Here is a 25864-nt window from a genome sequence, read left to right on the forward strand (position 1 = left end):
TAGAATAAGCTGGTTAATAGTTCTGACCATGGTGGAGAATCAGATAGTGGATATATTTTAGCAATAATAGGCTATTTAACTGAAACAAAGTCCACTCTAGAAGGACAAAATGAATAAGAAAAGATACTTTCTGGATCCTCCAGAGATCAAAGACTACCTGGTCAAAGGAGAAAGGTTTACCAAGTGGTCAGAGGTGAGTGAATATTGAAAAAAATGAAGCTGTTGATTCTTGAATATTAACCAGAGTGATTAGGAGTTTAAATATACACCAGTAAGTGTTGCTTATTTTCATTCTCCTGTGAGCAATACAGCCTTCTCTGTGAAATTACATGGTTTTCATCTGTTTTTAAAACACTAATCATTAATTTCTTATCTAATAACTTAAATATAGCTACAAATGCAGTTTAAATATCAGGTTCAGTATCGGCACATCGCCAAAAAGCATCTCTGTTTCACGGGTTCCATCTCAAACAATTACCAGAACCACGTCAAAGATTATTCCTCTATAATGTTGTACGGTCTTCATCTTATGATGCACACTACCCTTAGATGACTACTGTTGTCAATCAGCTCGATACAAGAAGTACTGAATAAATTTGTCTCTATCAAGGACTCAACCAAAACCGTTCCTGTCACCATGAAGATGGATCCAAAAGGGTTTTTCGTCTACTGGATTAACCAAAGCAAGGTGGGGAAAAGCCAGCAGCATTCTGATGTGTGGGTAAAATATATGTGATTAGGATCTGCTAAAGGTGTGAGATATGTAAGCGCATCATTCACCACCTTCTGGCCTCAGCAGTCTGTATAGATTATCGATCAGTGCTGATGTGGGCTCACTGTCCTACTGTGCTGTGCAGCTGGACTGTGATGCACTCAATGAAGGTGTCTAGCTGTGTTTACTCTTCATCTCTCTTTCTCTTCTCACTAAACAGGCAAGGTCTTCTTTAAATGTGCTACCACAGTTAACCAAAACTAAATTTTAAGATAAAATAGGTGTAAAAAGCAAATGTTGGCTGAAAAAATTACAGGTGCTCAAAAAACTAAATAATATAAAAGAAATGTCTTTGCTTTCTTTTTCTTAATTTGGTCATACTGGTCACCAAAACTAAAAGCAGGAGGCAGTGATATAGGAAATCATATTGTTATTGTGACTGTGATGTCTACATGTTCTTCACTTTGTCTTGTGATATCTTTCATAATAGCTTCTCAAATGTTCCCCCTGATGATGCGCCTCAGATGAAAACAAAACAAAATGGAAAAAGGAAAAAAATAAATAGAGTCAGGAAAATATAATATAAAATATAATAAATAAGAGAATACATTCAACAAACAAACAAAAATCCTTAAGTAGCACTTTGCGGATCAATAATAACAGAGATTTAGTTATTACCAAGTAATAATTCTGTAATTACACCAGTATTAGCTATAATACTGGGAAACATGCTTAGCTAAATGTCACAGTTTCCCCAAAAACCATCTAATTTGTTTACAGGTAATAACAGAAGAAAAATGTAATATCTACCTCTGGCACGCTGACCCTCCTCATGATCAACACACAATATTGTTAAGTAACCATGTTTCATGACCACCCCATCACTGCTGCTATTACAGATGTATTGTCTGTTGAAAGTGAACAGGAAACAACAAGCTATCCCTACTTTGTAAAAATATCAGAATGAACTTGGCATTTATTTACTCATTTATAGGTTAAAACAGCCCTACAATATTCCCAGCCTTAAATAGCTTGTTTATTAACTCACTTATTTTACTGATGGGCAACGTGTTTTTTTTTCTACTTTGCTAAAGGGTGAGTTGTATCTAATCCATATCTGGAATGGTGCCTACACGTTGAATTTAGTATCCACGATGATTTCTTGTCTCTTGTTTCTAGGAGACAACATTCCTGGATGTTGCTACCATCAGAGATACCAGAACAGGAAAATATGCAAAACTTCCCAAAGTAAGTCCATTTGTATTATTTAATTTGTGGCGTTCACTTTGATTTAATTGAGCTTAATGATTGTGCTCTGTGTGGAGGAATCTCTCCAAGCATGCAAATATATCTGTCGAGTCCTTTGTTTGTCCATTAATATTGACAGACATATTTGCATTGCAAAGAGAGAAAAAAAAGCGCCGTGGACGCATGAACCCAGGCTACTCCTCCACAGAAACACACAGATGCACTGGCACGCAAACAAACATAAACACACACCCTACGACAGGCTGAGTCATGGCGGGAGATTTCTGTGAGCGAGTTTCGAGCGAGCTCCAAAGCTGTCAGCTGTAGTTTCGTCTCTTTTCCCACTCCTCGCTGGCCTCCGCAGAGAGCTGCATTATGCAGCTGTCATCATCCCTTACGGGAGGGAAATCTGAAAAATCTGTTCTCCTTAGGGAGAATGCATCATCACAGATGGGGTGCTGCTGAAAGCACATCCTCATCTTTTGGTCCCTTAGGACTTTTTGGGAAAGCTGCTCCAATGCTGACGTCAGGCGTGCATAGAGAGGTGATTGTAAAGCATCATACACAGGAAGGCAGCACATGTGTGCTTGTGCTCTTCATGACCGCCTTGTGTGTGCGTATATATAAGCAAGTGCGCGACTCTCAGTGTGTTGTGCATATGTTTGCATATGCTGGTCAGCATATTTGCATGTGTCGAAGCACCTTTCAGGTGTCCAATCTGTGCAGACAGCAAAGTGCTGCAGATTTAGATTTGTTTAGTCAGCTAAAACATGAAATAATACATTTTATTTGTCCACAGCACCCAAAGGTCCGAAATGTGTTTAATTTGGATTTCCCGGACAGCAACCATCTCGCCAAAACCCTGACTATCGTCTCGGGTCCAGACACGGTGAACCTGACCTATCATAACTTCTTTGCCTCAAAGGAAAAAGTGACACAGGTAATAAACCGCTGTATCTGTGTAGTAGCTGTTCCCCTTTGACTGTTCAAACACAGCCAAAGGCCTCTAGCCCTTATACCACTGGAGCCTTTGCTTCTTCTCCCTCCCAACCCCTCCGACCCCTCCCTTTCAGTCTAAATTAGACTCTGTGACTCCAACATCCAGATTTAATCTGCTGTAATGAAATCTCAATAGTGCTTTGTTCAAATACAACATTCACTGCTCTCATTTCCTAACCTAACTCTGCATCAACACCCTCTAGTGGTGAGCTTGTGCATAGACGCTTATGACCTTTTAAGCCAAACTCATGCAGACACCGAATTTCATGCAGCACCTCTGTTTATTTTTGTGAATTTAAAAAAAATGCACATTAGAACTGGGCGGACGACATTCTTGCGATCACCTACAACGCTGCAAGAAACAACGCGTGCAGGCAGGTCTTCCTGGATAAAATGTAAGTGAACATCATCACGTAATCTACAGCTTCTAGATGATGAGGGAACATAATACCATGCAATCACATCATGCGCTGGATAACACGTGCTCTGGGAATTCTAATGGAAATACTATTAAATCTTAGATATGTCCGGCTTTCTCTTCAGACCAACAAAGATGGGAAGATCCCAGTGAAACAGTAAGTTTCAGGACAACCACATACTGGTTCATTTGTTCAGCAGATACCTGTGTTTCCTACTCAGTTGTTCACTATGTTTTTTCAGTATTTACAAGATGTTCCCTGCGGATAAAAAGAGGGTAGAAAGTGCTTTGGCAGCAGCACAGCTCCCCAAAGGAAAGGTCAGAAAATAAATCTCCTTTCGAGTGGAAATACATTTTAAATTTGGACTTTATTCTTATCTAACTTAATGAAAACAGTTTGCGGTTTTCTGACAACCCGTCTGCACATTTTGTTTTGTTCTTCAGTATGACACCATTAAGCCTGATGTTTTCACTGAGACTGCCTTCAGGAGCTTTATGACACACCTCTGTCCTCGGCCTGAGATCTATGAGATCTTCACTTCCTAGTGAGTAACCTGTAGAAGTGTCCTTAACTGATCATTGTACAGCCTGAATATCACACACCTACTGTAGCTGTAGTTATGCTTTATTCATAATTAGTTTGTTATTGCATTTACGTTTTGAAACTTCCACAAATTGTCAAGCAAAAAATAAATAAATAATAATAAATTTAATGGTTAGTGGTAAACCTTCTTCTGTTTAAATCTACTCGTTTCAAAAATGATGTCATTGTCTGTTCAAAATGTATGAAGCAAAAAATTGTCCTAGTTTGACAAACTAAAGTTAGAGGTGCCTCATGTAATATGCTGGTCTTGCACTGCCAGTCTGTGCTCCAGCTCGTGCCTCAGCAGCCTTGCCTGAGCTAAAATGGCAGGAAATTGGCCGTGATGGGGATGAGGAACCTTATGGGCATCGCTGATGCTTTTATTTATTTATTTACTTGTATTTAATCATGAAAAAAAATCTGTTTTAAGAGAGTGTCCTGGCCAAGAAGGACAGCAGTGCAATCATAAGTTGCATAAATTAGTTGCACATACGCACGCATGTATCCAAACCCATACAGCAAGTAATAAAGAATATCAGAAACAAAGGTAATAATATTCAGGCAAAACACTGCAGCCTGAAGTAAGTGCAAGTCCAAGATGTGATTGTCTCGCTGTGCCCCGCCCTCCAGCTCCACCAAACCCACCATGACGAAGGAGAATTTCACCAAGTTCCTCAACGAGAAGCAGAGAGACTCTCGGCTGAATGAGGAACTGTTTCCGCGTCTCCGGCAAGATCAGATCAAGGCACTGATTGACAAGTATGAGCCCCTGTCCAATAATTCTAACAGAGGTGAGATTCAGCGGTGGTCACTTTGCTATGCTGAGGATGGAATAATGGGCACAATCACCCTCCTTATGTTTTTGCTTCAAATGGTCTCTTGTTCCCATCTCCAGGTTTGATTTCTCCAGAAGGTCTTTTATTCTACTTGATGGGTCCAGAGACATCAGTGGTCATGCAAGACAGTCTGGCCAAGTCTCAAGACATGACCCAACCCATACCTCACTACTTCGTCAAGTCGTCACACAACACATACCTAACAGGTCAGAAAAAAAAGAGAAATGGATATGATTTCTTTAAGATGCTGCTTAACAATGTGCCTTATTTTTCATTTTTCTCTCCCTGTGCAGCTGGTCAGTTCTCGGGCGTGTCCTCCCCAGAGATGTACCGCCAGTGTCTGCTCGCCGGCTGCCGCTGCCTGGAGCTGGACTGCTGGAAGGGTAAACCTCCAGATGAAGAGCCCATCATTACTCACGGCTTCACCATGACCACTGAGATCCTGTTCAAGGTTGTTGAACATACTCATGTGCCCTCAGTCTCCCACCCTCCAAGTATTTGAAATTTTTCCTCTGCAACTGTTCACATTACCATATTAGGAATATTCCCACCTTTTTAATGTCGTGCTGAAATGTTAGTTTTGGGGTTACTGGAATTTTTTGGCCACAACTAATGACCATCCACCAGTGCATAGAGCTGATGTAGTTAAGTACACCTACATTATTATCTTTTCTTGTCTTCTATATAGTATAGAAGATAAGGAAAAACGTAAAGGGTCCACTCTAATATTTTGCAGCCTTTACAGAAAGGAAAGAATGGTAACGATAAACAAATTTAATATTCAAATTTATAGTATTATTTTTTTGGTGTTAAAAATTGTGATCAGAAAGCGACGGCTGAGTCCAAGTAAATGACCGTCACCATTTTCCTGCCAGCACATCTTGAATGTGCAACATCTAAGCTTCTCGCACACCAAAAAGCTGCTCACACTTATCTTTAATTCATGCTGAAGAGCACATTCGAAACACGAAAGTGTAAGTACACAGTAACACACAAACACACTGATAGGCCATTCTCTTACACTCAACACTTCCATATAAGGGCAGCAGCAGATGAACAGCCCCAGGCCGAGGCACAACGTGCAGGTTCAGTTCAGCAACATCACAGCCTCTGCAAGAAACACCTCTGCAGTTTGACACAATGTTCATGTTTTCATAATTTTTATTTTAGTGAGCTTGTTTCTTTTTTGCTCTGCGTCTCATTAACTTCTTGAAGTTTTCTAATATGCTATTGCCAGTTTCATTTCTTTAAATTTAAGTCCAAAAGTAAAACTCCACTTTTACAAAATAACAGCTAAAAGGCCTCTTTTTGTGACACTTGACAGGACGTGATAGAGGCTATTGCAGAGAGCGCCTTCAAGACCTCACAGTACCCCGTTATCCTCTCCTTCGAGAACCACGTTGACTCGTAAGAGCCGAGCTTTAAATAAAGCCGTGTCATAACATGCCATTAATGCTGCTGTTCTGATGCACGTATCACGAATAATAACAGGCATTAATGTGATTTCTTCCAGGGTGAAACAGCAGGAGAAGATGGCCAACTACTGCAAAACCATATTTGGTGATGCCCTGTTAACAGAGCCACTGGACAAATACCCTGTGAGTGAGTACACTGCTGCAGCACAGCCAGCTGTCAAAATAACAGATAAAGTTTAGATGCTATCATGCTACGCTGGGTGACTCGGATGAGTTTCGCTATTTAATCACAACGACATGAAGGCAATAAATGGCAAAGTTCAAGTTTCACTGGTGTGTTTGTTGTCCTCTGTCTTGTATCTGCTGTAAGAACCTCTCAGATTCCCAGAAACAAACTCTGTCAGCTCCTCTTAGGCCTGCATGTGTTTATATTCCTGAGGCTGTGTCTGTTTAACTATCTTAGATGGTATTTAGGGACAAAACCAGTGTTTTAGAAAGGAGGTCAGCAGACAGTTTGAATCCAGGCCTCAATTTTTGAAGTATGAAAAAAAAGATGTTTATTTTATATGTTGTTAATTTTATGTTTGTTTGTTTGTTTGTTTGTTTTAAAAAAAGGTTTAAGTAAAGGCAACAAGCTAAATGGGAGAGTGACCATCCGGCTTTTTATCAGTGTGCAGACAATAAAGGCAGCTTTCATGATGGTATTTGGGCTAAATTATTGAAGTGAGGTAATGTCAGTGAATGCAACATTAATGTAGAGGATGCATTCAGGTTTTCGATGCATCCAAATGCCTGAATGCTTTTTTCTTTTAGAAGGTCAAGCAGTCCCTGTGGCCATGCATATGATCACATGATGACCTGACTGTCTTAGGAAAATTAAACACAAGCTTTTAAAACAAATTCTTCTACTATTACTACTATTAAAATAATAGCTATTATTGTTGATTATGTGTAGAAGAAAAAGGTTAAAGTCTGCACCTTTCCATTTACTATTTTGTATTCTTTTTTGTTTTCTTTTTTTTTTTTAATTTAATTGTAATTCTGAAAATTTGGAGGAGTATGTTTTTGAAAATTGAGCAAAAGGCAAAATAAAAAAAGGTAAATAAATTAATAATAATAATAATAACAGTTTTATTGTATTTTACTGTTAATTAAAATACTAAACAGTCTCTCCAAAACGCAGCCCAGGATAATAAATAAAAACTGCATAGCAAAGAAATAGGAAGATGTAATCGGAGTATGGCTATACCATATAGTCCACTATGTGAATGTCTTTTTAAGTTAACCTGTCAATAACAGCCATTCATTTCATTTTTTATTTAACTTTTGTGTTTAAATTACACGTATTTGTGCATATGCAATGTTAATAAATGAGGGCCATTGCTTTCCACTCAAAACAGCTTTCCTTTAATGACAGACTACATTTGTTTCATGCTCAACAGCCAAACAAAAAACAGACTAAGTTGATTAAATTTAGCAATGACACTTTGAACATTAAACAACTTTGATGTAAATCCCTCTGAAACAAAAGTAAGAGTATAAGTTTGATGTTTTCTGAATATAATCGATTTTGTCATTGTTTAAACTTCTTGTTTGTGTCTCTAACATTCAGCTGAAGCCGGGCCAGCAGATCCCCAGCCCGTCTGAGCTCCTGGGTAAGATCCTCATCAAGAACAAGAAGGGCAGCCATGAGAAACCGGCCCAGAATAAGAAAACTGCCGCAGCAGCCGCTGACCAGACCGCAGCCGCTGACCAGACCGCAGCCGCAGCTACGAATGCCCAGGCCCCGAACGCCACTTCCCAGGATGAGGCCAACCCAGCAGCAACCACCCCGGAGAATCAAGATGAAAATGAAAAACCACAAGGCAAATTCAGTTATACTCCAGATTTAGACGTGTGATTTTATTTCCAGGTGTCACTGACGCTGTTTTTATGTGTTTCACCAGAACCGGAAGCAACCGTGGAGGAAAATGAGGAGCAAGAAGACACAGAGGAACAGGATGAGGAGAAAATGAAGACATCAGATGAGGTAAATACTTGTTTTACATCATTTGTTCCAGCCAGGAGAGTCCAAATATAAGTTAACCTCCTTTTGACGTCCCGCAGGGCACAGCTGGACAAGAAGTAACAGCATATGAGGCCATGTCATCCATAGTCAACTACATCCAGCCCAACAAATTCATCTCCTTTGAAAATGCCAGAAGTATGTCTGCAAACAACAAATTTAACCTAAATTCAAACAAAACAGGTACAACTCGATGTAACCTTGGTAACGTGTCATTTTCTTCTCCCTTCACAGAGAAAAACAAGAGTTACGCCATCTCTTCTTTTGTGGAGACCAAAGGGGAGGCAATGATCGCCAAGAGTGCCGTTGAATTTGTTGAGTATCCTTTAGGAGTGCATCACATGCTGTCATGCTCGACAAAAATGAAAACCATTTAAGTATACGACAAATTTATTCTATGCATTCAGTTTATTGGGGTCGGGGGGGGGGGGGGGGGGGGACACGGAAATATAAATAAATGATTCCCTAACTGTCTACCTAAGATATAATAAGAGGCAGATGAGCAGGATTTACCCCAAAGGAACAAGAATGGACTCCTCCAACTACAATCCCCAACCTTTTTGGAACGTTGGTTGCCAGATGGTGGCGCTCAACTACCAGACGATGGGTAAAAATGGAGATATCACACTTTAAAATGCTCAGAAATATACCCTTTGTGAATGTTTGGAACCGTCTACCGTTCCTGTTTAAATACAGTTTTCTGACACACTGATGACACTGTGTGTTTTAGTCATTTAAAATCTATTCTGTTTATTCGCCACAGCAGGTCAGTGTTGCACCTTTTTGTGCTGCACAGGCCTCTGTTCGCTGCCTCCCTTTAAGCTGAAGACAAGTGGCGTGAATGGGCTGTTTGTGTCTCACTTACAGATTTCCCCATGCAGCTCAACATGGCCCTGTTTGAATTCAATGGCCGAACGGGCTACCTCCTCAAGCACGATGTGATGCGTCGCAATGACAAGAAGTTTGACCCTTTCTGTGACAGGATTGACACCGTTGTGGCGAGCACACTGACCATCAAGGCAGGTTCACGACCCTGTTATTACAGAGTGTCTCTTTCTTTAACCATCAGTGTGGGCTCCTATTATCTGTGGAAGCTGAATGTCAGAGTAATTGAGTTTCAAGCTCCATCTTTTCATCATTCTGCATGCAGAGAAACTCATGAAGAATTAGTGCAGTATGTGTATAACAGATGGCTGTTTTGGCTTTGGGAAGTTTGTCCATGTTGTCCTTGTGTGATATCTTAATAAAAACATAATTTGCTTCATATAGGAGTCCAGCTGTTCAAAAGTCCAGACTTGTATATATAAGTCGTCCAATCATATCTACTTGTCTCCATAGATCTATTCGGGGCAGTTTCTGGCTGACAAGAATGTAAAAACAGGGGTTGAGGTGGAAGTGATTGGGCTGCCAGGAGACCCTAAGAAGAAATACCGCACCAAGTGGTCCACGACACCCAACGCCATTAATCCAGTGTGGAATGAAGAGCCATTTGTTTTTGAGAAGGTGAATAAAATACCATGTAAACATTTTCAGCCACTCCTCAGTCTTCATATTTTGATGTGAAGGCAAAAACAGAGCTTGTACAATTATAATGAGCTTGAAAGTCAGTATTTGGTATGAGCACCATTTTTCTTCATCACATCCTGAACTCTCTTTGACAGGAATAGTTCTTCAGGCTCCTTGAAGGACATTCAAAACTCTTCTTTGGATGCTGCCTGCCTGCCTTTTGTTCCGATCTCTGTTAAGACGATCCCACACTGCTTTAGTAGGGATGAAGGTTCAAGACTGATAGTGTTTTATTGTGTGTTTGGGGTCATTGTCATGCTAAAAAAATGAAGCCATTGCCATTTAGATGCTTACCAGATGTTGCACCTCCCTCCTGACCTCCTCCATCCTTTTCACACCTTGAGTTAGATACCTGTATTATGCTTGAATGGTTTATACATCAGTGTTAAGCATCTTAACAAAAACACATATACACACAAAAGCATTCCTCTGAAAATGCCCAGGTACAAGGACAGGATCGAAAAGGAGTTAAAAAGCAGCCGGTGTCCAAAGAAAAATGTTGAAAGAAATTCAGAAAGCCTGGAGAAATCATACTCAAGACCACTTTAAAATATTACAAGAAATTCTGGCTCCTTGATGAATAAATGAATGAAATGATGTGTCACTAACATATCTGTTGTTGTTTACATGGTTAGATCTTGCTGCCAGAATTGGCATCTTTAAGAATCGTTGTCCATGAAGAGAATGGCAAATTTGTGGGACACAGAATCATCCCTCTTGATGCCATCCAGTCAGGTCAGCGAAGCTGAGAATATTTGAATTCATACTTCATATAATATACATAATTAAAGCAATGAATCACTCTAGGCCTCAGAACATTTGCCAGCTTGTTTTAACCAGCTTCTGCATCAGGCAAGCTGCTGCCTTGCTTTTATTTCACCAAGGTTTTATTTTCATGTCCTGCAGGCTTCCACCACATCTGCCTGCGCAGTGAGAGCAACATGCCCCTCACTCTGCCTGCTCTCTTTGTGTACATTGAGGTCAAGGACTACATCCCTGCTGCCTTTGCGGGTGCTTAGCCTTTTACTTTGTGTTTTTGCAAAAGAAGAAAACCTCTGCTGCGAGTGAATCCTTGTTGCCAGAGTGACAGTTAGAGAAGAGAAGACTAATGTAGTTTGGAAGCATTTTTGTTTTCTTCTTTGTCTTCGTACCCACACTTATGTTTGGTTTAAGAATAAATCATTGTACACTCATTAAAATGGTTTGTTTTGCAGATTTCACAGATGCCTTATTTAATCCAACAAAAGGCACAGAGAAGACCACAAAGCCTCCCAAACAGGTAAAAAAAGAGAGAAAAAACATCATCAGCAATACCTTTGGATTTCCAGTAAATCCTAACAACACTAATTGAGTTCCTGGAATATAACCACTTGCTAGATTGTTATGTTCCTGTCCTTTTCTTCTTTTACCCCCACAGTCATCTTCTGACTATGTGTCTCCCTATGAGTTGCCTCTTGGAGCCCAGCCTCCCGCAGACCAAGCTAAAGAAAGTGAAGCCCCTGCTGCAGGTAATGAAGCTTTAGAGGATGACACTTCAGATCTTGCATTGCAAAGATTTTGAGCTTGTCTGTGGCTCACACAATTGGTCTCAATGCTGGTGTATTTGAAGGTGCATTTAATCACTTCCTCCTCTAGAAAAAGCTGCATCCGAACCTACACCGCCCGCTGATGCCACTGACCAGTCTCCACCAGCAGCTGGTGCAGAAGAAGCTAAAAAGGAGGAAGAAAGCAAGGCAGAGACCCCTCAAATTCTCGATGAAGCCCCAGCCGATGCAGCACCAGATACAGGAAGCTCCAGATCTGAAACCCTTCCTGAAGCCTCTCCTTCACCCGAGGAGACCAAAGCAAGCCCGGAGCCTGAAGCGGCTCCTGAAGCCAAAGAAGAACCGAGCACCGAGTCTTGCACAAACCCCGAACCTACATCTGATAAAAAAGAGGAAGCCAGTGCAGCTGCAGAACCTGCTGAAGCGCCTTCTGCTGCGGCCGTTCCCTCTCCAACAGTTGCAACCACCGAGTCTGCAGGATCAGGTGACTCATCTCAGCCGCAGACGGGCAGTGAAGGTAACACTGCAGCACTTCATGTGCTGCACTCATCATAGTTTTCCTTTTGTCAATACACTCTGGATAAAAGCGCTCTGACAAGGATAATACAGAACAATTTAGAGTTATTTTTTGTTGAATAGATTCATTATAATTGCATATCCAGTGCTGAAAAGTAAGAAGACTCCACAAAAAAAAATCCCCTTTGTGTTTGTGCTGCAGAGCCTTCGACTGTGACTACTGAAGAACTGACACAGCACAAGAGCTATCAGAAGGTCATCAAGCGTCAGGAGAAAGAGATAAAAGAATTAGAAAAGAAGTATCAGAAAAAAGGCGAGGATCTGATTCAGAAATACTCCGACTCTTTCAAGGCCCTCAAGAAGAAGGTTTCAGTGAAGAAAAAAGAGTAAGGGGATGTTTTCCTTCCCAAATTTGTTTTCAAAGAGCTTTCCAGAGTGAATCTGCAGCTATATATTTTAGCTAGGGTGCTTGACAAAAGAGCTTTTGATTATCCCACTGGAAGGAGACAGTCCTGTTTCCTGCAAAGCAGCGCTCAAATCTCCACAAATTAATAGTGACTCACTAATAATGTTGCTGTTTTTGGATTAATAAGACTATATTTAGAAACATGAGGAGTACAGCTACAGTTAATGTGCGTTTCTAGCTGACACTGACTATTAAGATGAGGATGAAGAAAATGAGTGTCTGCAGTGTTTGTCACTGAGCTGTCAGAGCAAACCAAGTGTTACTAAAGGCCAAATAAGCATTTTGTATAGTATTTTCTGGAAGCTCATGGTTGTCAGCTATGAAGGGCAGTGGCTGTTAGTCAATAAACTGTATTGCCCACACATACTGATTTATTGTGTCACGTTATTTTTTCACCAGGGGAGGTGACAACACCCCTGAGTCCAATGGGAAGACAGAGCGGGTGCAGGAGCTGAAGGAAAAAATGATGTCTGAAATAAAAACACTGTTTGCTGAGCAGTATGATCAGATGAAGAAGAAGAAGGAGCAGTGTGCAACAGAGGTTAGTGACACTGAAGGTGACAATAAACACATTACACACATTGCAGCCAGATACTGTGCTTAAAGGTGCACTAATCAATACTGTCATAATTAACAGTGAACCAAATGATTACTGCTGCAAGTAAAAGGTCCCCTCAGCTCTATGGAATATTTCAGGATCTTATCTGCTCATTATTTTGGTTTTATGACTCACAAAACACCGTGTTTGTTCAGTGGCTTACTCGCTACGTGACACAGGCAGCTGTTTTCAACTCCAATCAAATCTATTGTGTTCCACCTGCCCAAATACCAAACATGAGCCAGACAAGTATAATCACTAAATACTGTAAAGCCATCGTTTCTATGTGTGCTGGAAGATGGTGAATTAGGAGATAAAGGAGATTGGCTATCAGGGTTATACTAACTCAGTTGGACAGAAACATTAGTCCAGAGAAACATGACACGTATGTCTCTTGATTATATGAATACAGTTACCACTTTATAAGGCACACATGTCCTTTTGCCTTCATATTTTCGTCTTGTAATAGATTCAAAAAGACATTTAATCCATACTGACATGATAGCATGACACAATAGCTTCAGATGTCTCAGCTGCACATCCATGATCTCCCTCACTGTTATGTTCAACCAATAACCAGTTTGAGATCATCTGAGCTTTGCGACATTGTGCGGTATCCCGTGGGAGGCAACCATGCCGATCACACTGTGGTCACAGGGATGGACATTGTCAGCCACCAAGTGTGCAAAGAAAATATCCCCCAGACCTTCATCACTACCAGTAGCAGCCTCAACTGCATCATTCAAGTCAGGATGGATCCATGTTTTCATGTTGTTTATGCTACAAACCAACAAATATCTGAGCAGAAATCAAAAGTCATTAGACCAGGCAGCATTTTTCCAATCTTCTGTTGTTCAATTTTGGTGAGCCCATAAAAATTCTAGCCTCCATTTTCTGTTCTTAGCTCATAGAAGTGCACCGGGTGCAGTTTTAGGCTGCAAATGCTCTCCTGTATGGCTTGCTTGAGATGAGCCGTTATTTGAGTTATTATTGCCTTCATTTCAGCTAAAAACTGTCTGGCCATTCTCCTTCGCCCACTGGCATCATCAAGTTATTTCCACCCAGAAAACTCACTGGCAGATCGGCATTTTCCGAAATACTCACCCTTTCCATATTTAAAGTTACTTAAATCACATTTTTCCACATTCTGATGCTCAGTTTGAACTTCAGTAAGTTTTTTTGACCATGTCTGCATGCCTTAGTGCACTGAGTTGCTGCCATGTGATTGGCTGATTAAAGTGGCTCGTGAGTGTAAATCAGTTAAGACATGATTTACCCCAATTTAAGTAAAAATCAGGATGCTGATAAGACATCATGAACTCGTTCGGTGATATTATTTAAACGTAATCTGCTTTGAAAAATAAAATATTATTTTTATTTTGCACGGTGATACCTGTGAGGCCTGTTTCCAACGTTAAAAGAAGTAGGCTTATATGGTAACAATGCTATGCATTTAACACTATTACTAGATCTATAATGTTAATGTTTGGAGCTGTTGCCTTCCTACTGTTGTAAAGTGTTTCTAAAAGGCATCAAACGGGTATGATATTCACATCCTGTCCTTACAGTACAAAGTGGCTTATAAAAGTAACAACTGAAAGACAAACTCTTCTCTGTGTGCTCTGGTCACCCCTACAGCCATTAGTCTCCTCACTCTGAAATCTCTGTTATATATTTACCTGTTCACCTCAGATTAATGTCCATGATTCAGGATGTAGTCACTATTTCCTCTATGGGCTCTCCTCGTTGTGTGTTTGGGATCATGGACAAGCAGAGGCTTTATTAATTACACACCAACTGGATTGCTGTTACTAATAGTAATCAATCTATATATAAAGAATCCGCTTGACCCCAGTTTTTGCACAGAAGCAAACATTTTCATTCACATTGTTACTCACAGCTATTCACATCTCATGAGTTGGAGCTTCATCCTTACTGTGACTGCACCATCTTCTTATTGTGTTGTGACAGAGACTAGCCAAACTGTTGGAGATGGCCATGGAGAAGCACGCCATTGAACTGAAAACCCTGGAGAGGTGTGAGCACACATGCAACACATTCAGGACATGATGCGCACATGAAGGAGCAGAAGGCTTTGCTGAGTCCATCCAATCTGCCCCTTCAGACTTTGCCGTGACAGTCTGTGTGTGTGTGTGTGTGTGTGTGTGTGTGTGTGTGTGTGTGTGTGTGTGTGTGTGTGCCATTTGAGGTGAAATATTTGACATTTAGCAAAGAGAATACCTCAAATAATGAATGAATCACCTCAGCAGGCGGGTCTTCCAATGTCCTTGGCTGGGCTTATGGTGTTATATCTGTGTGTGTGCATCATCCCAAGTCCCCAGCTGGCAGATGGTTATCTCAGGACAGCCATTATCCAGCAGGTGTTTAAACAGCAGTAGGGAAGCAAAGGCAGGCTTGATCATCTACCTGTCCACTCAGGCACAAAAACACAGCATTCAAGCGTTCCTTTCACTATAAAGATAAGGTCACATAAGACACACACAGCCCTACAACTCTTGATTAAAGGAGAAAGGGTGTTTATAGGGTCACTTTTCAGTGTCAGATTTGAGATCCTCACATGTTCCCTTTGTCTTGCTCTGCAGCGAAACCAAAGAAAACAAGAAAAAAGCCAATATGAAATGTTCGTCCACAGACAAAGCAAAGTAAGTTCACGACATTCAGGTTTTATTCATCACTCTAAGTTAGTTACAATTTATTTTAGAAAGACAAAAGAATTAAGAGAGCAAGAGTGAAGATCTGAATTTTTAACATTTTGTACAAGATGATTAATTAAAGATAAATTTATTCATTCAGGCTGAAAAAGGCAATGAGCACTGAGATGCTGGATGAAGCGAGTCAGTCGAATGCTGCCGTGAGTACAGAAGTTGTTTCAAAGTGATCTAACACAATCAAACTTTTTTTTTAGTTTGTGTGCAAAATAAAAGGCACTGTTTGACATTTGTGGTCATCTTTTTGCTAAAAGCTAAGCTGAACGTAACACTACAACCAGAAAAAGGGTTACCGTAGCCTAGAAAAAGGAAAATGAGGGAAACACTTTACAGAGGTTCTCAAATTTACATTAATCAGTAACTGGACTTTTTTTTAGTTTTGTCATTCTAATTAGTTTATATTTTTATTTTGTTTTGACTTTTTGGTTTTAGTTCAGTTTATTTTGAGTTTCAGTTCTTGTAATTATTTGTGTATTGAGGACAAATGTCAGAGGCAAGATGTAAGAAAAGCAGAACAGATATTACATTAAAAACAGAACTTTTTAGAGCAGTTGACTCAAAGTCTGATACATGTCCAGACTCTCAATAAAAAGCTTCATAAGGTAAGTTTTGAAAAATAATTTCACCAAATGTACAAACACTAAAACTAAAAGGACATTTTCCCTATATTGTTATTTTATTTTAGTTAATTTGCTAAGCTTTATTTTTTTAAAGATCTAGTTTTAAGTTTCATTTTAGTTAACTATAACAGGCTTGTACTAGTAACCTTTCTTGTTACCTTTAAACAAACACCTGCTAGCTGTTTCCGCTGTAATCTGTTGTTGTCTTATGCTAAGTTAAACATTTAGATTTTTATGCTAAGCTAAACATTTAGCCTTTTATGCTAAGCTAAACATTTAGCCTTTTATGCTAAGCTAAACATTTAGCCTTTTATGCTAAGTTAAACATTTAGCTTTTTATGCTAAGCTAAACATTTAGCCTTTTATGCTAAGTTAAATATTTAGCTTAGTTGCAGCTTTACTGTACATCTGTGGGCACTGGCTGAGACAGGCTAAAGCTGTGACATTCAAATCATGAATGTTACTTTGTAAAAAAAAATATATTTTTATTTTTATTATTATTAAAGGAAGATAAAAGCAATGACATTGGAAAAATAACAAAATAACACAACACTGGCAGCAATGCAACTTAGTAATGAAAAATGCTCTCTTTCAAGGTAAAAACCTTAAGGATTTTCTACTTCTGGAAATAAAATTTGAAGGTTGAGTTTTACTGTGGCTTTCTATATACTTGCTAACACACTGTTGGCTAGTAACCGCTGGCATTCTGGCAGGAGATAACCCTGCAAACCATGTGAGAGTGCCAACTGTTGTACTTTCTAGCACTAAAATAAACATGAAAGGAAAGAAGCTTATACTGCAAAAAAGGCAAACAGGAGAAGGATCGGTTAGAGTTTTGCTATGTTCACAGATGAAGAGGTCATTGCTTTGAAACTGCAGAGCCAGAAACCTAGGGGGCCTTATGTTTGACTGGAAGGCTGAAAAATTTAAAGGAAGACCTTATTTTCACAATTTTACAGTTTTTCCTATTAATTAAGCTCTCCACCATAGCCACTCTGTAATTTTACACATCTATCATGTAGAAAACTAAGATGTATTATTGAAATTGTACTATTGCAGGGACCTAATGTGTAGTTGAACATAGACAGAAAGGGGAGTTTCACTCGTCTGGCCCACTTAACCGCAGGCTTTATGAGGCACACGGTGTAAAATGAGCTTAACATCCCTGTTTTTAGTAATTTTCATGTACTCACGCATTACCAGTACCAGATCACATATAATTTAGCTGTGTACCTATTGTTAAGAATGCCAAGATTTGAAGAAAGCATGGAAAAATAATACCCTAGGCATGCTAAAGCCTTTCTCTTTCACACAGCTGTAGGTACACCCACACACGCTTGAACATGCACACACATTAACTCACAGCAGGCCACGCATACACAAACTTACACACGCTTTCACCCAGTGAGTAAAGTGCAGCGGGCCCTGACCATAGGCCAGGCTTGTCCATTACTCAGAAGCTGTTTACAAGCTAATCCATGTGTGGTCGATGACTCACTGAGCTTTGCTTTTGTTCCTCCGTTGGCTCATCAAGATTCAGGCATGATGCATCGGGGTTAAAGACTCAGCTATTTCACTCTGCTCCTCTCAGATCGACTCAGTTTAGATGGCAGAAATCCCCCCCTCACTTTCATCCCTCCACACATTTGGGTCACATTGCAGCTGGTGTTGATCTACTTAATCAACATTTCCCCATTAATTACTGCAGATATTTATAACACAATCACTTGTTTAATCAGCATAGGCTCAGTATTGAATGCACAAGTCCAGTTGGGGGATCTGTAATCTAACTCGACAAGTGCAACCTGTGACTTAACTGTATTGATTCTCTCTCTCAGGTTGCATCCATAGATCCCACGGGTACATATGAGCAGATGAACTGCTTATATAGACACGCTAACAGTCTTTATCGCAAACTTGATACCACATGCACATTCCCATTTGCTCGCACACACTTCAAAACCACAAATCGATAGTGTTTTCCACTTGCAACATGTTTTCTGCTTTGTTGTATTGTTACAGTCTTCAGATTACAGTCCGCAGCAAGAGGCTCTGATGAAGAAACAGGCTGCTACACTGGAAGAAATCAAGACCTTGACCAATCAGGTACACACAAGAAATTCAATTAAAACGGAAATTATTGTTTTTGACAGTCCCATTCCCCTGGACCAGCTAACTAATACACTGGGGTCCTTTGCCAGCCATCTCTCTTATACCGTTAGAAATCTTGGAGTAGTCCTGGACAGCTCACTCAAGTTAGACAAACAAGTTGCCTCAGTTGAGAAAACGGGTTTTTACCAGCTACGTCAAATCTCCAAGGCAAAGCCCTATATTCCACATAAAGACCTTGAAAAGCTTATCCATGCCTTCATTACTTCGAGACTAGACTATTGCAATTCTCTGTACATGGGCCTCCAATTCTCTCTCCTCCAGCGTTTGCAATTAGTTCAAAATGACGCAGCACGCCACTTAACTGGCACCAGAAGGCATGATCATATCACCGCAGTTCTAGCCAATCTACACTGTCTCCCTGTTAAATACTGTATCATTTAAAATCCTTTTGTATACTTTTAAAATGTTAAATAACTTGGCGCCCAGTTACCTAACCTTCCACCGTGTCTGCAGTTGTGCAACTCTAACTGTTTTTAATTGTTTTTAACTTTTTTTGTTGCCTTTAATGTAATCTGCTTTGCTACCTTGTGTGAAGCACTTTGATGGACACTGTCCTTTTGAAATGTGCTATAGAAATAAAATATTGATTGATTGATTGATTGACACAGTAACACCAGGGCACACTGGTTTTATTTTTTTTCTCTTAGAAAAATGAAACTACACTTGCACACCTTATTCGTGTTTCCACTAAATCTGCATATTTGTAAAAACCTCTGACGACAGCCAAAACAGTCATGTTTACCAATAGAAACTCTGAGAGGTCCTTGACTCCTGATCTTTAGAAATGACTATACTTTATTACCTGATTTTTGGGGGACTGTCACAGAAAAAATAAATACATGTCCTTGCATTCTTTGGCAGTTCCAGAGTCCTTTAAAAAATTATTCCCAACGCTGCATAAGTTCTTACGTAGGTCTGCCCATCAGTGAGTAAAAATTAGAGCATGTCGCTTGTGTGTGAGCTAGCATCAACCAAGGGTACTCACCCATTATTCCATGTCACGCACACTGATTGGGAATAACCTTGTGACCGTCTGCCTAATTTTGTGCTGGTCCCGCTTTTGCAGCCAATACAGCCCTGACCTGTGGATGCAACTACAATGGGTTGTCGACCAGTACCCGACCTTGATAAAGATAATGATAGAGATTTAATGTTTTACACTGTACTTGCAAAATCACAGAGAGAATTTACACAAACCTTACCTTCACTGTACCAAGAGTTTTTTGGATTTTTCTGTCCAAACAAATGTAGTGTAAATCTGACTACATTGATGGACTTATAGGCATCTATAATCCAAACTGAGCCAACCACCAAATTTTTGTTTTTCAACCACACTGCCAACCACGGCCATCTGTCCTTTCAGTGGATGTACGTAATGCTGCGGCGTGACACATCCAGTTTGGGGGATGCAGAAAGTACACATCAAGCTCCCACCGCTGTAAATGATGTCAGAATGTTTTTTATGACAATACTTTGCTTAGGATTGGTGAAATGTTGGCAGTTATTATTGTGAAAAGAGGTGTGAGAAGACAGCTTAGACACTGACGTGCGAATGCCAGATGGACAGTGTGTTTTTATGTCTCACTAGTAGTATTAGCTTGCAGATAGAGTTTTCAATATTGCGAGAGGCGGGGGAAGGAATTCAAGTGAGGCTTTAAAAACAGATGAATGAAGAGAACTGAATGTGAGCTAATGTATGCAGCTGTATTTAACATACTTACTGAATATTGAGCCACTTTTTTTCCATATTGGTAAATCCCTCACTCTTATTTGCAATCAATCAGTCAAACTTGGGTATAAGCCAGTTGAGGTCGATCTTTAGTTTTACTTGCACGAGCACAGAAAATCATTCTCTAAAGATTATGATAAGCACCTGCCTAAAAAGAAAAATGTGTGAAATCATGAAAATGTCAGCCCATTCTCTTGATAATCCTCTGACTAACCTTTGGCCCCTTGTGTTGGCAGCTCAATCAAGAGGCCCTGAAGGAGCACGATCAGAAAACAAGATCGCTGGCACGAGAAGTGCGAGAGGCCGTTAATGTATGTGTGGGGGCGCACTTCCCTGAGTTGGTCGACGAGGTCGACAAGAGTGGGGGGGGAGTGGGCTTCTATGGAGATGTCTTCCTAGGTTAGATGTGCCTTTTGATTACCTCTCTCTGTGTAACTCTGCTATAAATGTTTTTTTAGTTTTTTCACTTTTATATCTGCTTTCAAACTGTTACATAACCTATAATCAGGGCGCGGATATGAAATCGTAGAAGATTGCTTAATGAGAGGTTCTCAGAGTGAAGTTGCAATTTAGTTGTGCTAATTCATAGGTGGGTGTATACTTTGGGGAGCTGATAATGAGGTTTTCACAAATGTCCAGGTACTCCAAAATTAGATGATTTTGAAAAGATTTTTTTTAGTTTCTATTTAACTCTTTATTTCTGTTTCTTTTCACCATTAAAAAACCCCCACCCTAAATTAGGCGACAAAGTGACAAATATCTTGCAGATGTGGGCTCTGTAGCTCTAAAAGCCTTAGAGAGGTGCTTGTGGTCTCCTTTCTGTTCTCTTAAGTTAAAAATGGGACTAAATGTAGATGCAAAAATGGGTTATCAGAGTCTGCAGGGCTGAGCGAGAAAATGGCACATCAGTTTGCATGTGTGATAAGTGCTCGCTTGGACTCTGTGATGTAGCCACTACATATGTTTTGCAAAATTAAAAAACAAACAAAGGTAAATTTGCTTTGTAACAAGCTTGAAGCTCCTGTGACATCAATTCCACGTATACGGCACATCCTGTATTGCATGTAAAACATGAAAGTTTGGAAAATGTAGACGATTGCTTATAATGTGGCTCAACCTATTTTTAGTGTACTCTTTGGATTTTCTCCTATTCTATTCCTGTGATGAATCGATGATTAATAAACTTACAGTTACTCGAAATATGTGTTATTTTTCTATCACTAAAACTGCTACATCTTTGAGGTTGATTTGTTAAATTTCTGAAGGGGAGGTTTGTCTTTCTTAGCTAATCCCTGAGATATTATATTAACTGTAATTTGTTGAAGTTAAGTGATTATCATACTGACACATAGCAAAATGATATGAATCATCATATGAAAAGCAAATGAAGCTGAATCAGTGACTGGAACTTAAGTAAAGAGGTGATGGGAAATGAGGTTAGGTATTGTCTGCCAGTAACCCTTTCTCTTTTCTCCTGTCCACTGTCTCTCTTACTCTTTGCGCATTGCTTCAAACCTCAGTGTAATTTTGCACATTATAACCTGATTCACAATACCACATAATTGCTATGTGATGGATCACGTGCTCTCTTAAAACCAGAGCTATAATAAAGGCACGTGAATCAGAGATAATGCAGGTAGTCTGGGTAAAACTAAATAAATAAATAAATCCGGAAATTGCAGGGTTTCAGCTTAAATTTCAGCTACTTATGCACTGTATCCTGTGAGAGTCATTTTTTCCCCTCACGTGTTTACACGCATATGCATGCATTTATTAGTGAATGCAGCTTTTCTCTGACTCATCATCCCGTGCAATCTGTCCATTCATTTGATTTCCTTTTCCACGCGACACCCTTCTTCTGAATCAAATGACATGAGCGACATTTCAAAGTGGGGGATCTGGATAAATCTCTAGGAGACACAGCTTGTGCCCGAAAGTCCTGCCACCTCATGCACAACACAGATGAACTGTTAGCTTTCGGGTGTGAATCCAGTCAGCCCTGAATCACTGGGCTAATTATCTTACATAAGGATGAAGACATCTCCAGCAGGTTTGTCTCAAACCAGCTGGAGAGGGATGGCCTGAGCAGGATCTCTCACCGACAGGAAACACATGGCTACTCAGTGACACTGGATGAAAAGCCAAAAGGAGGAGGAAAGCGTTTCCGTTCGCACACATAAATGAATCACAGAGTAGCTGCAAAAGCAAAAGTTTTATACTGTTTTATTTATCTGTGAGATAAAAGTAAAGGTAAAGAATTTCCTAAGAAAAGCTAATTAGATCCTAGGTGGTTTAAATGAATGGCATATGGTTGACCTGTCGCCCCCAACCAGTTGAGGTAGACGGCTGCCTGTTAAAGGGTTTTTTTTCCTTCTCACTCTAACCTAGTGCTTGCTCATAGGGGGTCCACTGACTATAGTGCCTTTCTCCCTATTATTGTAGGGTCTTTAAATTTAATAGAATCTAATTAAAAAGTCTTGATATGTCATTTGGTATGCAATATACTTTTTTCTTTTACTTTAACCTCAATCTTTTTTTTAATTTTGAGAAATTATATCACTTGAAAGCACAAAAAACTGTTAATAGCTACGATCAGTGAAATTGTACTGAATCCTGGCAGTGGCTGAAAAGACAGTACTAGCCTTTGTCTGTTGCCGTCTGTGCTCAGTTGTGCCTCCCCTTGCAAAAGACCAGAGAAACCAAATTCTGCAATCAAAAGCAGAATTCTGCACAACAGCCATATGAAACATTGAACATGCAAGGTTAAACGAACAGCTGACAAGAGATTTGGTATTTTTCAGTGGAATAAGCTCTAAAAATAGGGGTACTGCGAGGTACATGCACATTTTTTTTCTGCTTGTTATTTCCTGTGTGAGGAAGCAGGTCTGACCCACAGGAGCTGGAGTCAGGATCCGTAGCCCATCTTGGCTCGAAGTGGATGCCATCCTAGATGAATATTAAGCACCCACACCACCCACATAAACACCACCCACATAAACACCACCTGCCGAGGCTGCACTGTTCACAGCCTGTTTGTGGAGGATTCTGCGAGCTGCTAACTGCACTTTCTGTTTTTAAAGAGAGTACAAGATTTGTGAAATTGGTTGATTTCTGTTCCTGGGTGCCCAACATAATCTCATTAACATTATAATTCTGGCATGGGATCAGCAGCCCAATGAGTGTGGCTCATCGTCGTCGCAGTCACCCTCTTCTCCACTGTATCGCATGAGCGCTGAGGGCCTGTGAGAGGCACCTCCACCTCCTCAGAGATGCAAATTTGAGCGTCCTACATGTGTTGATGATATGGCCCTTTCACTTAAACACACAGACACATACAAGTGCACACGCACAGACACCCACATACTTTAAAGTAGCTGCAGACAGTACTCTGACTACCTGAATCCTGAGTTTCCCGGGTGGCAAAAGTTCATGTTTTAAGGCTGAGTTTGGTTGATTTATTCTGCTCTTGCTCTTTCTGACATTTGGTTACCTTGTCGTGTAGTAATAGCTCCATTATAGCTTTAACCTCTCTGGATTAAGAGCCTCCATCTCACAGTGAGTTAAGAGAACAGAGACACATCCTATGAAAACCCTGACAGCTCAATACACTGTTATGTAAACAGCAAAATGCCTGGGATCTGTTGTTGCTTCTGCAGTGTTATTGGTTCATAGTTAAAAATTTCAAGCAACAAGAAAAAAGTCTAGCACTCAGATTTCATAAAAGAAAAAGTGATAATATTCTCCCAATTTCTGTTTCATGCAGAGCGGTCACTCAACATAAAAAAGAGAAGATGGATATTTTGTATAATGGTTCTGTTGAAGGTTTAAACAAAATGCATTTTGTTATTTGATGGGATCAACAGTTTAATGACTTTTGATTTAAGTTTCAAGCACTTACATGAAACACATGCTCTGCAGAAAGTAAGACAAATGTTTCCAATCTAACAATCTAACTCACTTAACTCAATGAACTAACTCAATTAATAAGCATTGAACCTACACATTAGAACTTAGCAAAGAACACATTTTAAATGATATCACTGAAAGTTTGGCCAGCAACCTGTTGCAAAAAAAAATCACAATTTGTTCCAATTTCTTTAGTTAAATCTACAAAAAGGCCAAAGATAACAAATTTTGACAGACAACAATGTGATTCCCTAAGAGTTATTAGCCAAAAATCTGGAAGAATCCAAGAGAGAGTGCCGACAGTTATCTATTAAACACAGTGGAGGCTCTGTCATGTCTAGGTCTACATTTCATCCAGTGGTGTTAGGGATCTTGCCTAAATTGATGGAATTATGAACACAGACAAAACATCTGATCTTGATCCACTATCAGTACTATCTGAAGAACATCTGACTATCAACAAACTCATTTTTCAGCATGACAGTGACCACAAACAAACTGCCAATAAAGTGAAAGGACACCTGGAAAGAAAATCTTTGATGTTGTCTGTGTATCTACAATAGTACATCTACAGTATATGAACATATTTTATTTAAATGTAGGTATAATATCACTTCATCTTGCCTACATCATTAGTTCCCTTCCCCATGTCGGCTTTTCTTTTTTCTTTTTCTACATTTGTGCTTCATGTGGCAGCAGCTCAGGAGAGTGGTGGGTGTAAAAAAGGTCTTGAGCCACATAACACCCACAATGTCATGACAGCATGTGCTCTATGTTATGCATTTAATACAGGTGAGTCACCAAGTGCCTCTTTTCAGAGAAGTCTTATCAAGGGTTCATTTAAAACTTGCTTTTACTCAGAGCTACTTTTATTGTACACTGTATGTTTCCCCCCCACACACACACACACACAAAGAAGCCAGTTTTAGCAGATGGATGGTGAACGCTGAACAACGTGAGTGGCAGAGCATGTGGCAGAAAATGGATATCCATGGGCTTCAGGGCCATTAGTTCATTTAACAAGAAGTGAAATTCCTCCAAGGGAGCACGGCGTGAAAAGGCCTGTGATTTACAAAGCGATGGTGTCGGGGTGACGTCTGACCAATGAGTTTTTTCTCTGTTTTTAAAGTTAGAGACGGTCACACAAACTACACCCTTTTTGGCTCCTACCTCAAAGCACACTGTGTTCTGTTGATCTTATGTGCTGCACAATAATGTTTAACATTTAGTATTTACTGTCATATTCCCATATATCATTGTGATGTTGTTTATTCTATTACTCTTGTTCTCTTCTGCTTGCTTTCTTTTTTCTTTCTCAGCAGGTGATCCAGGTGATTGATATATGCATTTTTTTTTCTCTGCCCGTTCTGTTGGTTTTTGTTTTTTGCCCTTCTCCCCCGTCCCTCTTCTCAGCTGTTTCTCTTTCCCTCTTTCTTTCTCCCCTTCTTTCCCCCAGTCAAGTCTGTCCCGTATTCAGTAAGTGAAAATAAAATAAACAATAAAAGGTGAATCAAATGGACCATTACGGCAAGGCTGGGATGGTCAGTTTGGTAAAGTAAATCCGTTGGGCATCTTTCTTTGCCTTTAGACAACAATTCTGATGCAAAAGAGCCAAACGGGACAGGCAAAAAAAAAAAGAGACGGTCATGTTTTAAAATCAATAAAAGGTTTATCAGAAGAGCAATGGATCAGTTTCCCTTTAACTCAGAGTCCATAAAGTGATGGACTTGAGGAAACTGACT

General features: G+C 39.9%; 1 protein-coding gene across 2 annotated transcripts; it reads left to right on the plus strand.

Annotated features, from left to right (window-relative positions):
- The first annotated feature begins 4 nt into the window (after window positions 1-4).
- plcb2 (phospholipase C, beta 2) lies at window positions 5-21416 on the plus strand. Of its 2 annotated transcripts, XM_082516552.1 has the most exons (32): window positions 5-193; window positions 611-688; window positions 1892-1960; window positions 2760-2900; window positions 3275-3354; window positions 3481-3534; window positions 3620-3695; window positions 3822-3922; window positions 4591-4751; window positions 4856-5002; window positions 5090-5247; window positions 6121-6203; window positions 6310-6394; window positions 7824-8076; window positions 8158-8240; window positions 8318-8414; window positions 8511-8595; window positions 8759-8883; window positions 9144-9295; window positions 9615-9779; window positions 10478-10577; window positions 10749-10853; window positions 11057-11121; window positions 11260-11350; window positions 11478-11903; window positions 12105-12288; window positions 12768-12909; window positions 14938-15002; window positions 15570-15629; window positions 15781-15838; window positions 18338-18421; window positions 20453-21416. In XM_082516552.1, exons 1-32 carry the CDS (start codon window positions 110-112, stop codon window positions 20618-20620), a joined length of 3825 nt encoding a protein of 1274 aa, XP_082372678.1. In that variant the 5' UTR covers window positions 5-109; the 3' UTR covers window positions 20621-21416. The 2 variants fall into 2 exon arrangements, with proteins under 2 accessions (XP_082372678.1, XP_082372677.1); XM_082516551.1 differs by having other exon boundaries at window positions 4856-5247.
- The last annotated feature ends 4448 nt before the right edge of the window (window positions 21417-25864 follow it).

The sequence above is a fragment of the Aulonocara stuartgranti genome (genome assembly GCF_965226115.1).
Source record: "Aulonocara stuartgranti genome assembly, chromosome: 19".
NCBI classification, from domain to species: Eukaryota; Metazoa; Chordata; class Actinopteri; order Cichliformes; family Cichlidae; genus Aulonocara; species Aulonocara stuartgranti.

Coding starts and splice junctions, on each gene's coding strand:
- plcb2 (XM_082516551.1), top strand. CDS start 110: ATGAATAAGAAAAGATACTTTCTGGATCCTCCAGAGATCAAAGACTAC. Junction 4,752..4,855: donor GTCCAATAATTCTAACAGAG/GTGAGATTCAGC, acceptor TCCCATCTCCAG/GTTTGATTTCTCCAGAAGGT. Junction 8,077..8,157: donor TGAAAATGAAAAACCACAAG/GCAAATTCAGTT, acceptor GTGTTTCACCAG/AACCGGAAGCAACCGTGGAG.